This window comes from Aphis gossypii, chromosome 3, assembly GCF_020184175.1.
Source record: "Aphis gossypii isolate Hap1 chromosome 3, ASM2018417v2, whole genome shotgun sequence".
Taxonomy (NCBI): domain Eukaryota; kingdom Metazoa; phylum Arthropoda; class Insecta; order Hemiptera; family Aphididae; genus Aphis; species Aphis gossypii.
Window position 1 is genome coordinate 49,563,597 of NC_065532.1, and position 18,948 is coordinate 49,582,544.

The 18,948-nt window shown below is 25.6% G+C and overlaps 1 protein-coding gene across 2 annotated transcripts in view; it reads right to left on the reverse strand.

Moving 5' to 3' along the window:
• LOC114125258 (neurotrimin) overlaps positions 1-18,948 on the reverse strand; it is a 161,271-nt gene that overhangs the window by 75,480 nt on the left and 66,843 nt on the right. For both annotated transcript variants that reach the window (XM_050203480.1, XM_050203479.1), the window contains exon 3: positions 855-1,062. In XM_050203480.1, coding sequence (XP_050059437.1) covers positions 855-1,062 — 208 coding nt within the window. The remainder of the gene's footprint in view (positions 1-854; positions 1,063-18,948) is intronic.

The following is an 18,948-nucleotide window of genomic DNA, read 5'->3' on the forward strand; positions in this document are numbered from 1 at the left end:
GAAAGGTATAATACAATACTATCCCTGACTGTAAAACTGAGTAGTATTGGATAGAATAAAAGCGAAACGAAATCATTTCAGACGAGAAAGTAAATTTTGTAAGTGTGGAAAACGCGTAGTAAATAAAAACCGTTGGCTGTAAATACGTACTTACGCATATACAGCTGAGCAGGACTCAGCAATGCTCTATATATGTGTACATAACATAGACATTGGGTATTTTTCCGGCAGCGGTTGTATTACGATACCCAATACTTGCGGTTTCGCCGCGGGAACCATAAAAAATGCAAACACTGCAAATAGCAGTCATACTACATTATTATACTGCGTATAGAGTGACGATAATTTTCCAATACACTAATTTTATCTTATAAACATTAAAAATATTTAGAATTACTGATACTTAAAATCTTAATTACCCTACTTAGGATAATATACTAGTGATGAACCTAACGAGCAATTTTTCCAGGTATATAATATTTTTATTTATAAACTCAAATATATTTAATAATATTAAATATTAATATTACAAATTATAATAATATAATATGCATACTAACAAGTGTATTCCCTTTCTAGTATTATCTTAATAACCTACCTTTAGAATAATAATGATACTATTATTGCATACGTTTAGAATGTTTAGATGTACTCGTTAACCAAATACTACCTACTGTACGCACACGAAAACAATTGAAATTAATGGTCACTTTATATGATGGTATGACAAATGGTAAAAAAATGATCAAGTAAAACAATATCAGTGAAATATACAGGAAAAATGTATCGAACTTAAATCATATAAAAATATTATATTACATTATAACAAAAATACGAGATACAGAACAACTCACCAACGATATCTAAGAAGCCTAGTTGACTTTTCATCGGGTCCGTATTTATCTGACACATGTACCATCCCTTATCGGACTCTCTCACTTCCTTGATGTGTATGTGCCACGTCCTGTGGTCCGAGTGCGACACGCCGATCCGGTGGTTTTTCGTGATCACGTGGTTGTGGATGGTCAATATGGTCTGCGTATCCACCCGTAGCCAAGCTACCTATAAAACATAGATTTAAAAAAAAAACCGTTAAATGACATGAAAAAAACAAACAAAATACGTCGAACGAACGGTTCGGGGAATAAAACAAAAAATAAATCTATTCTATACACGACCAACGACGACGTGATGATGGTGGTGGAGGTGGCAGACGCGTGCAGGCGACATCCGACGTATAGGTACATGTATAATCTAATATCTACATACATAATAGGTGGGTAGGGGTAGTCGTCGGAGATATATCGTCCCCGTTCGGTGGCCCGGTGAATAATGCTTATGATGTACTCGTCCCCAGCGAGGTTAACCGTCAACCGAACATTATGCCCACAATAGGCTGTCCCTGATTAATAGCTGCAGCGTATACCTGTGCTTAAGCGCACAACACTTGTTGTAGATCCGTCAAAGAAAATCTACGGTGGTAAAACGGCGGCGGCAACGGTGGCGGGTACATATATACGCGCGCACACAACCGCCGCTGCACCGTCGGGGTGGCATTAGTGTGATTTATGTATGCGCGACACTTGCGCCGTGGTAGAGACGACTTTGATTCGTGACAAATCGCAAACGACCCTCGGGACTTATTATTATATTATACATATATGCTATGCATATGTGTGTGTGTGCTTTTAAATAATATAGAAGAGCCCTACGACGATGACGGTGACTATCGAATGGGTTGACGTGTATTATATGCCGCGGTTTCGATCGTTCGTCTTTACAGGGACGGTGTGGCGAGTGCCTGCCAAGAAATAATATCTCCCAGAGAAGCTCGTTTGAGAGATCGTATGCGATCGGGACCGGTTTTTCTACACAAAGACGACGAAAATTCCAAATCAATTCGTAATAATATAAATAATATAACACTGAGTTTACATGACGTGTGATAATACTATACAATATATGATATTATTATGTTCTGCGTGTGAGCGAAATGTTCTAAATATTCAAAAAAAACTACATTGGTTGGATTTGTATTCAAAATTGTAATTAAAAAATAAAATGGTTCTTTTAAATTCTTAAAGGAGTGATTAATGAATTACAGATTAAACAACACGTGTTTTATATTTTTTTTCTAATAGAAAAAAATGATGTGATAATCAACTTTGATTATATTTTTGGGAGATGAAATTGAAATTTTTAGCAATAATTAGGAAAAACTAAAATAAAATGATTTGTTAAGATTTTAATATTACAACATCCTCGCTCAAAATTGTTTTTACCAGGCACACTCGATTCAAGTTTCTATGGTAAAGCAGAGTGGTTACCTAGCTTCTCACTATTTAATTCTTGAATGGGTAGGTATGTGAAACATTAATGATATTAGGTAAATCAAGAATAACTAAATGGTGTATTTTATTTCATTATTAAAATTCAGACATTATACATAACCCGTTAAAGACACCGTTTTATTTACATTAAGGAACTATTTTGGATTAGGTATGTTAATGTAAATGGAATTTTAATCACTTGATAAAAATATTAAAAGAGAATTAGTTGTCCAGATTTCTTGAAAATAAATATTACCTTATTTTGATGTGATAATCTAAAAGTATAATTTATGACTGATTTTCAATCGCATTTTCACTTCATGGAACTTAAAGAATCTAATTATATAAATACATTATTTAAAATGTTTAAGAACAACGTATCACTCTCTTTGTAAATATTTTTGTTTGTATTTTTTAAGTTTATAATTGAATAATAATATTTTAATAAAAAAATTTAGCCTTTAGTATTTAATATAAGTGTTTAAAAATAAAAATAAAAATACAAGAAGGCTAAATTTTCACATGAATAATTATTTTAAGTAAATTTTATAAAATTAAAAATATTTTTTCTATTTCAAAAATTAATTCATGTTATAAATTGTATGAAATATGTATTATTTATGAAAATAAACTGATGCAGTGACATATTTTGAGTAAATACTTTGTTACTGTTATTTTATAAGCTATTATAAGATATAAATAAATAAGAATAGAAAACACAAATTTTTAAGCTTACTATTGCTAAAAATGTGTGTCTTTATAAATTATAAATATATATATTGTATAATAATTATATATTATTAATAAAATAATTAAACATTAGTTTTCATTTAAGTACACGCGTCCAAGTTACTTCAAAAACAAAACTTAAATTTTTCAAGTATACAAAAAAAATTCCTCAATTAATGACATAACGAACTAAAAATAATTGTATAATTATGTAAAGATGATAAACGTTTCCATAACAGCTATTTTAAAAATTTTTATGAAAATAATAAAAACAACTTGTTACACTTCTCGATTTCTTAGACAATAATTTTAATAGTTTGATTAAATCCAAATTTTCAGTTAAAAATTTTACTAGGTATATTACCTATAAATTAATATAATATTACAGAATGAAAAGTTGATATGATAATAATATATTATATTTTGCACAGTAATAAAACACAGTATAATTTCAAAAATGGATCTTCACTTTTAATATTCGAGAATCAATTTTAAATTATAATAGGTATGCATAATAATTTATCGTATATTATTGAACAAATGATTTCATTAAATACGATTGAATGCATTCTAAAATCAAAAAAGTATTCAATAGATTCATAAACAAACAACAATAATAATTGTGTCAATATAGCCTGAAAAGTTTGTTTACTGTGAGTAGGTAGTTCACATTTTTTTAATTTTCATTTTCATTCTTTTTATATTTATTAGCTAACTGACACTTGTATAAAATAGTATCCAATCGTCGTGGAAACAAAAAATAAAAATAGGTACCAATATGTTTGCATTATTAGGGGTTGGTATAGAACTATACGATCACAGATATTTATTTTCTATGAAGACACTATTGTTTAAATGAGTTATAAAAACTTTCTCTGTCAAAACGAACACTTCTATTTGGTACAAAACTGAAAAAAAATGTGGTTAATGTTAGTGCGATGGGTCACGTAACCATTACTTCTGCTCTTCCGAACCACCTATACTACTCGGACCTATCAACGAATGCATTAAAATTTAATTAAAACCAACTGTATATTAACTCATTATTAAAAAATAATAATGCATTTTATATATTTTTACTATTGTGCCTGTATGGATGGCTGTGTATGAATTAAAAGCAACTTCAAGAGTATATTATTATTGTTCCAGTGAAAAATTATTTAAGTAATATTATTTTAATTTTAATATCATATAGTTGAAAAGAGCAAACATCCTGTACACTAGGCTTTATTATACAACTATAGAAATATACGCCATTAAAATTATCGTAATCATATCACCAATACAGTAATTTGATAGGTTTTCCGGTATTTCTCAGCTTAATCAATAAACAATAAAACTAATATTAATAATTAAATGAAAAATTGATTATTGAAATATATTTATATATATATATATATTACATAAATTAAATAAATCAATGAATCATAATTATTAGTATACTAACTAATTATTTAAACACGATTCCTATTACATAACTTGAGTGACGGTATTTTTTTTTTGGTTTTCAATACTTCGGTGTAATATTAATTTTTGTACTTACTGATTAGCATAATATTATTTATCATATTTAATAAATTGTTACGAAAAAAGTAGAGTGAGTTTTTATAGTATTTCCTAGTAGTATACGTACTGTATAGAAAGTATACCTACCTAACTATAATATAAAAAAGGATTCTTTGTTCCTTTTATTTTCTTTTTTTATACGAAATAACTCATTGCCTAAGAAAAGTAATTTATACACTGAATGAAAATTACAGTATCTAAATTAACACATCGTCGATTAAGCATATCGACTATATAATTATTATATATTTATTTTAACAAACATGAAAAATTGTCTGAAAAAAAAAAATTAATGATTCTCTAAAACGTAGATTTAAACGTGTGAACCACCTTAACGAGGGTATTAATAAGTGATAAAATAAAATAATATTTACATTAATTTACTATTTATAAAAATATTATTATTAGTATTATACATTTTGTGAACGTGCAATAATTGTTCTTTGTTTGTTTGTTTGTTTTTTTTTTAATATTATAGTTATGGTTTTAAAATTTGAATTGAAATATCTTTGGTTTTTAAATTATTATACACTTATGAGAGAATTATTGTATTCATAAAAGTATAAACTTATTGATAAATATAATATTATCGCAATTATGTAATAATTATACTAAATGAATAAACGAACTTATAACAATTGTAAATTTTTAATATTGAAATATTGGAAATCATTGTATACAATATTAACAATAATAAAATCATATTGCTTCTTAGAGAATGGTATAAAGTTTTTTTATTAATGAAAATATATTTCTTGTTTTATTTACTTTTAATTAAAATAATGAAAATAAATTTAGCCAAAGGAAATTACCGATTGTATGTATTTTACATTATTATAATATACTATTACAGATACGAGTACTACAGTGATTTAAACATATTAAGAAATATGATTTAAAAACATAATGATACTATGGAGATAGTCTAACACTGTTGCTTTGATAAAAAAATATGATCCCTGATATAGTGATATATATTTAAATATACAATACTTGAATATTTATGCATGCAATTCAATACTTTTTACACAGGTATTTATATATTTATGAAAAAAAAAAAATAATAAAAAATTAACCTTGAAGTATAAACAATCATATACATTTTTTATCATTACTTTTAAATAATAAGAAGTCCAATCAAAACTATTTTCCAAGCCAGTTGTATATTGTATCAACATTTTAACCGCGAAAAAATGTTATTTTCAAACACTATACAATTTTAAAAGTATATTTAAACAGTCGTAAGTACACCAGCTGATATACACGGTACATAATTTATTTTCTTAAGATTTTTATACTTCTTTGAACTTTAAAATTGAAACAATATTTCAAGTTACCAAACTAATTTATATTACCCTAATTTAAATTACCTTATATAGTATATTCAATAAGCAAGACAAGGTTGGTAAGTAGGTAGTTTATTTATTATTATTTCTTTTTCTATTCATAATGACACAATTTTAAATTAGTCATCGAGTAATGAATTTGACTCAAGTATCTATCTGCATTTTACCACACAATTACAAAAGTTCATACTCGTACCTACACAATTATTATAAAAATAATCTTTTTAAATTTAATTAGCTTTTTAAACAATATTTTAAGCTTATAAATAACGTTATAATGTTTCGTAAAATAATAGCAACTCAGATATTTATATGTTGATTTGTTTATTTATTCTTTTCAATGCAGCTTTCTACAGGTCCCGGAAGTACTACTGTGAAATCAGCTCGGGTATTAAATAACAGTTTACGCGCATTTATCGGTACGACGAACGGTGCCTTTAAATCTACGTTCTGTGCCATGGGACACAGGTGAAACAATAATGTATTGCAGTAGCAAATTTGCGTTGTAATGAAATGTTCAGCGTGATGATAATAACAATAATAATAAAATCAAACTGCTTTTTGTTTGTTTTTTCCTGGATTTTTGAGGTAATGGAATTGGCTGCTGGCCGATTACGAGTCCCATTTGCATGTGTCAAGTGAAAGCGAATATAACTACTAAGTAAAAACCAAATAACAATATCTATTCCTGTCGAATATGATGTTACCTTCATCAATTATTGGATATTTAGATATAAACGTAAAAACCAAATAATGCATAGTTGTCATCACAAATCTTCGATGTTTACCTATAACGATATTTTAACATACTTTAAATTGATAGAGTATATTATATTTATTATAGATATAAAATAATATATTTTTGATGCAATACTAGTATACATACACGTGATATAACTTATATTCATAAATATAACTATACAAACGAGTCCTTCATTATGAATTATTAAGTAGCCATTATAAAAATAATTTTATTATAAATAATGTAACTTTTGAAAATTTTAATAGACTCAATTAAAGCGCACATCAATAATAATAATATTAATGAGTTTAAAAAAAATTATATTTTTCTCATAAATCAGTATGAAATTAATTTTTTTTATTTATTTATATAATAATAAATAAAGGATTGAAAAGTATATAATATTTCTTCGAACACAACTTTAAATTTAAATTTAAGTCAAACCTTTTTATCCTCTTTTGTGTGATTTGTATAAACATAGATGTACACAATCTGCTAGTGTTTCTAACGTCTAATTAAAAGTAATGAAATTGAACAACAATATATTCTAACACAGGTTGAATTCGTCGAAAAAGATTGTGTAACATGAATATTATATAATATTTAATTGTGTATTAAAATATACATTCATTGTTTTACGTTTATTTGTTGATCTTGCTTCAAGACTCTAAAGTAAGAACAATAAACAAATTCTGACTACAATATTACATTTTTATCCGTATAGAATTTATAAAATAAGAGTGAAAAACAAAATAATATAACAATTTTTGTACATTTTAACATGTAGTTGTGATTTATAGAAAACCAAAATTTTATGATTGTCCCTTTTTCTGATATTTTCATTCCAAATTTTACTGAACTACTTATATTAAACAAAACGTGTTTTAAAAAACAAATGTTAACTCGTGGAAAAAAGATAAAATGCATTTGTTCCATAAATTATAGTTAATAATGACCTTTTATTTTTATTTGAAGTAAATACCTACCTTATTTATGTATATTTTTAATTGATAATTTAAATATAACGATAATATTTATTTAGGCACTCATATTTTTTTTTTTTTGTAAAGAAGTATCCGTGACTTCATGAAATCTTCAACATCAAAAATGTAAAACTTATACCAAATTTCACCATCTGGTTTAAAATTGTAGGTATTTTATCATTGTACTTAGGTATTTGTGTATATTATAATATACATTGTTAATTATGATTAATAGTGTATTAGTAGATTACAATAAAGTTTCACAAAATGTAATTTAATGTTCAATCAACAGGTAAACTAAATAAAAGTTTTAAGGTTTCTTATCATTTCAAAAAGCGATGGGCACGTCGCACATCTATATAATATTATATTTAAATACCAAATAAGCCTGCTTAATCCGCTCAAAATTTGATAGCACGGCCGTGTGTACAGGTACGTATTTTCTTTGTTCGTTTCAAATAGATAGCAAATAACTATGCATAGTTTAGTTATTACTTATTTGTTACATTTTGAAAAAAGAATAAAACATTTAGAATTACAAATATTTTCATATTGTATTATTATCTGAGTTCTAAATTCAACAATAGTTTCGAAAAATATAAAAACCAATCATAAAAAAATACCTAATAATAATAATAATAGTATAAGAAGAAGAATTTCAAATACTAGTCAATAAAGGTCACCATGAAGTTTTTGTGTTCGACCTTTGACATGGAATTTCGTCGACCAAAAACGACCTTTTAATAAGAGGGAAAAATAAACAATACACGGTGACAGGTTTTATTATATCCATTTTTTTTCTTCTATATTACTTTTTGTTGGCCAGAATATGATGGGAACGTAAAAGTATATAGTCCTAGTGGGAGGAGTTAGAGTATTAAAACGCCATTGACCTTTGGATTACTTCCCTCTTCCCTTACTCCGTAGCGCAACATTAATTAAAATTTAGTACCAAACTAATTACATTTTAGAGGTTGTACCACCACCAGTTCTCGTTGCTTATCGACACCTAGCCGACCCGGCAAAAAAAAATGTCTCATTTGTTTAATGGACACACGAAATGAATAGGTACTCTATTATTACGAACACGACCATTTAAACTCGCGAGTCGACACTGTTGACTATGCATATACGAGACACGTGTAGTTTTTAATTGTGACTCGTTATATGCAAAATGTGTCGGCTGTTCAACTATCGAACTACCTGGCAGCCGCACACCAATGACTGTTTACGGACCTAAAATGGCAAAATATACCTATAAGTACGTAACAAAGTCGTTGTAACGTGTATGGGCTAATTACCAGCTAGCTACTGTTCTTTATCGTTATAAATTTGACTAAAATAATATTATTATACATTACAGACGAACGAGTGTTTAATCCAATTTCCCGCTACCACGGGAATCTCGACACCCCACGCTGTAATGTGTATTATTATTATTATATACGTATTATAGGAGGTACCTAGTTAATTGTAACATACATCGTGTTGAACATACCTGATATTTCACTTTACCTTGTTAGTTATTAACGTGTACGAATAAATTGACTATGTATAATTATTTATTAATATTATGTGTTATACACTAGATATGTGGGTCAATTTAATATTTGTAGCTTTTACTATATTATTTTGAACCCGGGGCGACTGAGTTGTAATACATTGTAATATGTTTTATGGGACACGAGTAATATGACGTTTATTATTATATCAAAATCGCAGAATTTCAAATTAGTTGTATGTGAAAAATTGTAAGTATAACATAACATCACCAATTGCGACGGTCATGAACCAAAACGTCATATAACACAGTGCAGATGCGTCACGCTGTATAAGTACATATTGACGTAAAATCGATAAATCGTAATTAATTTGAATGTAATTTTGACAATAAATAATAATAAACTCTTCTTGGTAGGTATTATAGGTGGTTGCAGTGTATCATAGTATTATGCGCGCGTCATAACATAATATTATATGTGTAGATAATGCCCACAGGTAAAATGTTCCGTTAAACGTCGGTGAAATATATAAAAGCCATTAAAACACATTATTCGCGTACAATCGAAGTACCCGATCTTCCATCACTAGTCGATCAGCGATTGGTATCCATTATTGTACGATAAAACATGCATATTATTTTTATATTAATATATAATATAATATAGAGGGTGATACGTAATCTATGCTCAGTGCCGTGTTTTTTCGTTATTAGAGGATTAAATTTAATCAAATTCCTAAGATTTTTCGTACTATTTAAGGACTAAGGAGTGTTTTTTGTCGAAATGAACTTACTTTTTTTCCTTTTATTTACAGTAAATTATTTAATGGATAATTTTTTGGAAAATTGTTTGTACTTATTTTGAAATTTGAACGAGTTTTTCAATTGTTAAATGTAATAATAAAGATATTAGTCCTTCAAAATGGTTTAAAAAATATATAAACTATAACATGTAATATTGAATCTAATATTTATTGAAGGTACTTGGATTATTAAAAAATGGGGGGGGGGAGGAAGATTATAATTAATGTTGGTAGATTAATATTAGTCACAAAAATGTTCAAATCACCGTAGCCTCATATCTTCCAACCTCGTTATTAGAGACCTTCTATTATCCTTAGTATGCAAAATTAAATAACTCAACAATTACAAGTTTAAATTTAAATTTTATTTTTTATAAAAATCTTTAATAAGCAATTTATAGTAGGAAAAGGGGGTTCTAATTTCAAAAAGAAGTTTATATTATAACAGCGTACTTCTTTCTTAAGTAATAAAAAAAAAATTTCAAAAATCAAATTTGAGTAACCCCATTATTAAAGGAAAAAGGAGAAATGTATTGTTATACATGATATTTGTAAATTAAAATTTTAGTTTCATATTCCAAGATCAAAATATTTTTTTGTAAATATTGATATATTAGGATTTAAAACCAAAATTTAATAATTTGTATAACCTACAAGTAACAAGTTATAAGTTTTTAAATAATTAATCGGTATACCTACTTGTGATGTTTAATTTTTTTAGCGTGTAGGTATACTTTCTTTTATTTATATTTTTGTAAAATTTTGTGGAAATAATGCTTTTCAAAATGTAGTGTTTTTAATTTTTACAATAGTTCATTTTTATTTCTTTATTTCTATAGTTGCTCTAAATGCAATGTCGACGCGTGTTTATATGATTATGTAGGTATAAAAAAACGGTGAAAAGTGTTGGCGAGATGTCCTCTTAAGATTATCATAAATAAAAAAAAAAAAACGTGTTCTTGAAAACTTTAGTGAATAACGTATATAATAAATAATACTATATTTTAGTGTCGCGAAAATTATTTTAAAAAGCCTTTAGTGTTGTTATGTAAAATAAAACAACAAAATAATCTGTAATTTTGACATTACTTTTGTAATAAGTAGTAATTCTCGTTCAAATCCACCACACGCAGTATAATATTATGAATTAATAGGGCAGAAAAGTGGTTGCATTTGCAACTTTTTTTTAAGTACCTACCTACTTGTTTTTATAGCTATAAATTAGCAACAAATGTATTTCATCAGACCAGAAATTAAAACTCTAAATTTTTTTCAGTTACACAGTTTTAAAGATTTTAGAGATTTTTTAATGATATTTTATGAAAATATTTCCATATATAGGTATATTATATTCCATGATATATTATTTTGTTCAAAATTTGATTTTTATAATTATGTATATTTTTCAATATTTTATAATAATAAATTTTTATTTTATTACTTTTCTCAAACGTTGTAGGTATAACTATTGTTGTTATTATCTGTTTTAGTATTTCATTTCGGTGGAGTATGATTGTGCGCGTTTTAGCTTTTTGGGTAAATAGAATTGCGTGCAGTGCCGGAATAACAAAGAACATGATTTTGACTATTCAAGGCATACGATCATGAGTGAAATTGGATGCGGAGTTGCCAATTTTTTTTTTTAAAAAAATTCAGTTATTTCATAACTATTTTTATTATTTAAAAACAAATAAAAATACATTTACTCAAATGTAAATAATTCAAAAAAGTGAAAAAAATTAATTGAATTGAATCTACAAGGAGGTAATGCTCACCAGCATTTTCTAAGATGGAATTATCAGTTGTTATTAAAACTGTATACCGCATACACTGTTTTTACAGCACCTTCATCTGACATATTCATAAGCCCCTGTCTAAGGAATCGAAATTCGTGCCCATTCATTTTAAAGTTTTAGGCAATAGTCATACTTTTTAATACCGTATTCATCTCATAGATCGGATTCAAGTTCCACCGCTACACATCACCTTTATGGTTGTATAGCAATACTTGCATACCGCGAGCGCCATTTCAAAGTCCAACTTTAGATAACTAGGTACAATGTACATATTGTGATAGTGCAAACAGAAAGCGCTAAATCGTTGCCATGGTCTTAACCTTAAGACGTTTATATTCGGAGAACGTGATTTAAATTGTATGTATTGTTTTTATTTCGTTTTTTTGAAAAACTATAAACATAAATGATAGATAGTAAAGGGTGGGTCTGTAAAGCGTTATATTGGACGTTAAACCAATCTTCAGTTATTGGATTTTTTTCGTACCAAAATCATTTTTGAATACGACGACCCTTATGCATACATACTTTTGTTGAGATCGATAAAAATATTATACACAAATAAAATAATACAAATTTGCATAATGGTTATTGAATTTGATAAGTAGGTATAGCTTCCAAATTCAAATGCCTCGTAAAATACCAGTAAATATTTGGTACCTATATGAATACAAAATAATCATCAAAATGACATTAATTTCAATCGATAATATATATTTTTAAAAAACAGAGTAGGTATACATACATAGGTTTTCAACCTGGCTGTTGTTTGTAGATTTATAAAATAAAAAAATGTAATGTGTGTATAATAGTCATTAGATTATATAGGTTAACCACTACTATTAATATAACTTAGGAAAGTGGTGGTAAAATGTCTAACAATAATTATTGATTATTTTCATCAATAATAAATTAACTACAAAGTACAAAGTATGTAAAATAGTTCATATTATAATATATATAGGTTCCACCTTCCGTGTGTGAAGTACGAAGAGAAAACCTAATTTGAACTACCTATACATTGTTTCTATCGTTAGCGATTAATTGCTCAAACTTTTGATTAAGAAAAGTGTATAATTTGTTTCATACAACTTTCATTAACAATAAATAAAAGAATATTAATCATTAAAAATGTTTAAATAGTTAATATTTTCTAATCGAATAAATTATATTACACTTTATATTATTATCAATTTAACATATTTATTCTGTTCAAACTGAATACGTAGGTTAAGTTCTAAATTATATGATTAATTAATATTTTATCAATATTATTTATAGATGTCCAAGATTTAATGATAATTTTTTTTTTTAATTTTTGGAATTTATTTTTAATCAAATATAGTATTATATCCATTTTGTATAATATGTCAAATTAGTTATAGACTTAACGTCCTATCATAAACATATATTTTAATTGGCCTTTTTAATTGTTTTATTTCGATTATAAATTCATAATTATTGTGATGTTAATGCAACATAACTAATGAACAATTTATTTTTATATAGTTTTACCTAACTGAATAGCTAAAATATATCTATTAAAATATTATATGAATTAATTTGATTCATAAAAATTATTTTAGTTTAATAAAATACATTTTGAAATTATTTTCTACGAATAAGGTAACTAATATCTTTTAAAGTCGTTTTCAATTTTTAGATATCTGTACTATAATCTTACTATCTAGCGATAGTATTTATATTCTGATCATGACTGTGACTTATGAAAATTAAATGGTTTATCAAAATGTATTTAAAGATTTTTCTTAAAAGATATTTTTAATGCAGATGAAGCGGATTAATTATTTGAATGCTTACTGAATAACATTTCAGTTTTTAACGTAAAAAATATTCTCATGGTAAGCATTGACACAAGAGCTAGTTACTTTAATGGTTTGGACTAAAATAACAGGGACTGAAAAACGAAAACTACTTATCATTTGAGAAATCAAACCATCATCATCAAGATGTTTTAAAGGTAAAAAATTATTTAAAAGAATTAATACACTAAGGTTGTATTATATATTATATTCATTTTATTATCAGTATTGAAATGCCTGAAGTCATTCATACGATCATACCTTTTAAATTCTAAGCGAAGAGATGGACATATTTTTATAATTACGAGTGTAATTTGTAAAAAAACACCCATGTATAAAATAATTATTAAAACACCTTAGATATTTGATTTCTCCAACAATAAATAGGGTATTGTTTTTCAATCTGAGTAGGGTTGGTTTCAATTGGTAAATACGAAATGGCCGACATATTAATAGGCTTATATAAAACAAAATTGATTTTATACCGAAATAGGTAAATTTTAAATGAAATGTTTTTTAACATTTAAAGAAATGATTAAATCGTATTAAATGTTTTTATAGAATAAATAATAGGTAATAACACTGAAACATGCCTTACACACTATAATTGTCAGTGAAAAATTAAATGAATGTGGTTTACAATATATTTATCCAAAAATAATACGACATTCAATGAATCACGCGGAATATTAGTTGAGATTAGATGTAACTATATAGCTTAATTTAAGTCACACCACATGGTCAGCTTACGTTTAATAAGATAATAAAGAGTTTAATTCGATATTTGCATAACATTTTAACAAATTTTGTCAATGTAATTATACACTCTTTTGTGAGATAATCGTTCATCTCTAAGTGTCCATGACTACAGATATCCACTATAAAGTATATTGAAATTTTATTTACCGATTAAATTTTAAAATTTAGTATGGGTCATTTGTTGAAATAACTTGTAAAAAAATACTGCACGTCGCGCTTCGTGTCAGTAGTTATAGTTTAATCACATAGAATAGTTTCCCAGATGGAAACTCCTAGAATAAAATTTTATCGAATTAAAAATGTATATTTTCTGTCAGTTTTTTATCACGTTACGCCTTTGGGCCTTGTCAGCTAAAAAACACTTTTGCTCATCTTAATGTCATCATCATACCTGTCTACCTGTTAACCTCCTAGCTTTTGAATACAACCAAATATTTATAACACTATGGCCTATTACAGGCTATAATAGCTATTGATTAAAATTTAAAATAAATTATAAATCTAACTATTATTAATCATTATTGTACTGCTTAATATAATTTAATGTTATATTCACTGGCAGTATCTAAACCGATTTTAAATAAGTTTATAAATCATAATTTACACTTAAATGGCATTGTGTATATTAAATATAACAAAATAATAGGTATACGTACAAATTTGAAAATTGAGTCATTAAGAAAACCAAACATGTTTCAACATTGAACTACAACAAAATAACAAAAAAACATTCTTCTTCGTATACCTATTTTATGGTTTTATCACGAACTACTGACGAAAAACCTTGTTTTTAAAATTTCAGACATAAACTATAAATTGTTATTTATTATCATTCCATATTATAATAATATATCTAAAATATCATGTTTTATGAACAAATAAAAAATATCTATCAAGTACCGACTTAGACTATAAAATAACATTACACAATTACTACAGAAATTAACGAAAATGTTTAACTGATAATAATATTTACAATTTACCGAAATATTTATTTATACGAGTATATAGTACATTTAGTTATTTGTTTGATTTATTGAACAGCACTTTTAACAAGAATTTAGATATTATTCTTTTAGAATTTATAGGCGTATTTAGTATATGCATATTATTCAATTGAACAATTATTCTAGGAAATATTAGATAAGTTATTTATAATAACATGACTTTTTACTTGAGATTCGGTTTTACTCAGTAGAACATAAATTATTTACTAAAACCAAAACAAAATATTATTTTTCTTGATATTAAATTTATGATTATGATATTTATTTGCTCTGCAATTCAATGATATTAAAAAATTAAATACAATTAAATACAATTAAATAATTAATAACTTTTTTTTGAACCTGATCACTTGATAATATATTACATTCGAAATTCATGTATGCTGTACAACATTAAATTAAAGTAAAATACGAAAAATTGCAATAATGACAATATATATATATATTATAACATTATTATATACGTGGTTACATCATTTAAACTCGTATTAATAATACTTGTTTTTAGAACCATAAGATATCGTTTAAAATAAATATTATAAAGTATAATATTATTGTTTACACTTTTTAACTGGTTTTATGTAAAAAAAAAAAAAGTTACTTTGAATACTTATTATGATAAATATTTATTTATTTTTATTTTTTATTGATGTTGCATTAATAATTCTTAATTAAAATTTTCGTATCGTTATATTGCTTAATTATCGCGGTTGTTTTCTAAAGTACCAAAATGCAATAATATGAAAATATAGTAGGTACCTAGTATAATATAATATTAGGTATTATACCTATAATAATAATAAAAACGTTTTTTATGTGTTTTTTTTTTTATACATCAACTGCCTGTATGAAATATCGTGTTACTGTACAAAATAATAAAATATAAAAGACAATGTTTCTTCGCGGGATTAACACGTAAAAAACAAAGTCGTCGTGTAATTTCTTAACAAGAACAGACGATTAACAGTTATACTACAGTAACTAGTAACTTCCAAGTATACTCAAACGATCCCCTGGGGTTATTTTATCAAAGATAAATGCTTTGCTTCCCGGGTCATTATTACAACACAAATTACAAATGCATTTAAAGAATAATCTCGATTGCAATTTATATAACTACATCATTTTTTTATGGCAATTATTATTGTAATGGGAAATAAGTTGAAAATTATTTTACGATCCCATGCCCAACTATAAATATCTAATGTCATAATATTATTACCTATACAAGCTATACTAAATAGACGACCAAAGTTATCAATTATACTACTACAATTAATAGGTAATAGTAATTTAATATTTGTTACCGTGCACATACGATATGTAAAACGTCCGATTTAGTGAATAATATTGTACACAAATCTCTGTAGTCAAATTATTAAGACAGTTTATTGCGAATACTTCAGTTAAATTTTATATTACATACGTGTTAAACAAAAAAAGTTATGTAGGTGTTATGTTTAAATTAGAATAAAACTATTGTTTTATTTTATAGAACTATTATTATTATTCTAAACTCAAACAGTCCAAAATTATAAATTCAAATAATTTAGTTATATCCGTAAAATAAATAGGTACGCGTTAACACAATACACCATCTCTTCTTAGATAAATCATATATTAAGCCATCATACACAAATCCACACAATATATTTCAAATTCCATAATACACGATACTTTACAAACATTATAAAATATTACAATTAAAAATGTAATATCACGTTATTCTATTACAATATAGATAAAGTTTAACGTGATCACTTGTATTTATTTTTTTACTATAGTTTTATTTAGTGTAAGTTCAATGTAAGACATTTTATATAGTCGCAACATCTCTGTATAAAACCAACCTTATTATTTGAATTCTCCAAAATAACTATATACAATGTAATTGAAAACATAACCAGCCTTTTAAAATACACCACTTGGAGCTCATAAAATTTAGAGAGCCATTTAAATAATCAAAACATTTACATTTTTGACATTAATTATTCAACGAGTCGTCAAACATTAATAAACCTTATTTTAATCTAGAAGTCTTAAAATATTTGTTTTATTAAAATTATAACAGATTAAGATACCTAATATACTATATACATAATTATAAATCGTAATATCCAATGGGTTATTATATATTAATATATTGTACTTAAATAATATTGAAATTGTTTTCTGTAAAAATATATTATAAATATATATGATTCTAGGCCAAAAATGTATTTTAAATCAATGAATTACCTAATAATGTTATATTATTTTAATTGTAGTATAAACTTAAGATTTATCAACAAAAAAAAAACTACGTTTTAGTAGTACTGACTATCAACTAAATATTTTATAAAAGTTCATAGATTTAGTTTTGAAAAACTTAAAGTTCAAATGTAGCATACAATAAATTAATGCATAATTGACGGTTGTGATAAATTTAATTAATTACTAATAAAAAGTTCAATTTTAAAACCATTGTACTCAAATGTACGGAAAAATGTTGTCCAAATGGAATTTTTTTTTTAAATTTGGTATTTCATACTAAAACAAAAATAATAATAATTCTTATTTTTCGTATAGTTTAATTGACGATGTAATATGATATTAAAATTTAAAACAAAAATATGCCTAACATTAAAAATTAATAATTAGATCATAAAAACGATTGATAACAATATAAATTATTGCAATATTATTCTATTAAAAAATATGAACAATAAACATGTTATATTGAAATAAAATGCTTCTCTTTTAAAATAAATATCATATTCCCAACAATATAACGTTTAAATGTTTTAAAAAATAAAGCTGCTCTCAAAGGTTTTTTTTGCAACACGTAGATATTTCTACTAGAATGCAGAATTTCTCCACCCCATCCGTCGGTAGAAGTAAATATTTTCCATCGTTGACTTATTTTCTAGAAAAAAATGTTTCTTTCGTATCGGTATTGTGTACATTAATTTTATTCGAAACACTAATGAATTATTTATGCCTAGAGTCATATCTAAAAAATATTATGAATGCGTATGTGCTTTTGTTTGTATATGTCTTATATTATATTATATACGTTTACTGTATAAAATGTATTACTTATAAAAACCAAAGAGCTATGCTTCTGAAAAGTTCAGAAATACATATAATATGTGATATACATATCCAATAACCTTTATTGATTATGGACATGTAATATTATTTATTTTATCTTAGTAAATTAACAATTGTATCTATTTAATATTTTAATAGCATGTTATTATAGTTACGTATAATATTTACTGGGTACATAAGTTTAAATTTAATAACTATAAATTACTATAGTCTTATGAACAATTTTTAGGGTATATTTACATTTTTTATCCAATATAAATAATATAACAATTCGAGATTATGTCTGAAAATGTAAATAATTTATTGAAAATAATCGTTTTTGGATTTGCAAAATTGTTATTGAAAATGAGTGATTGGAGTATAATATTCGTGTACACTGTACGAGCATTAAGGATAAGTCTTGATTTGCACTTATTTATTCCATGTTAATATTTTATCTAAATTAAATCCTAATAGTATTTGACTGTATTAGA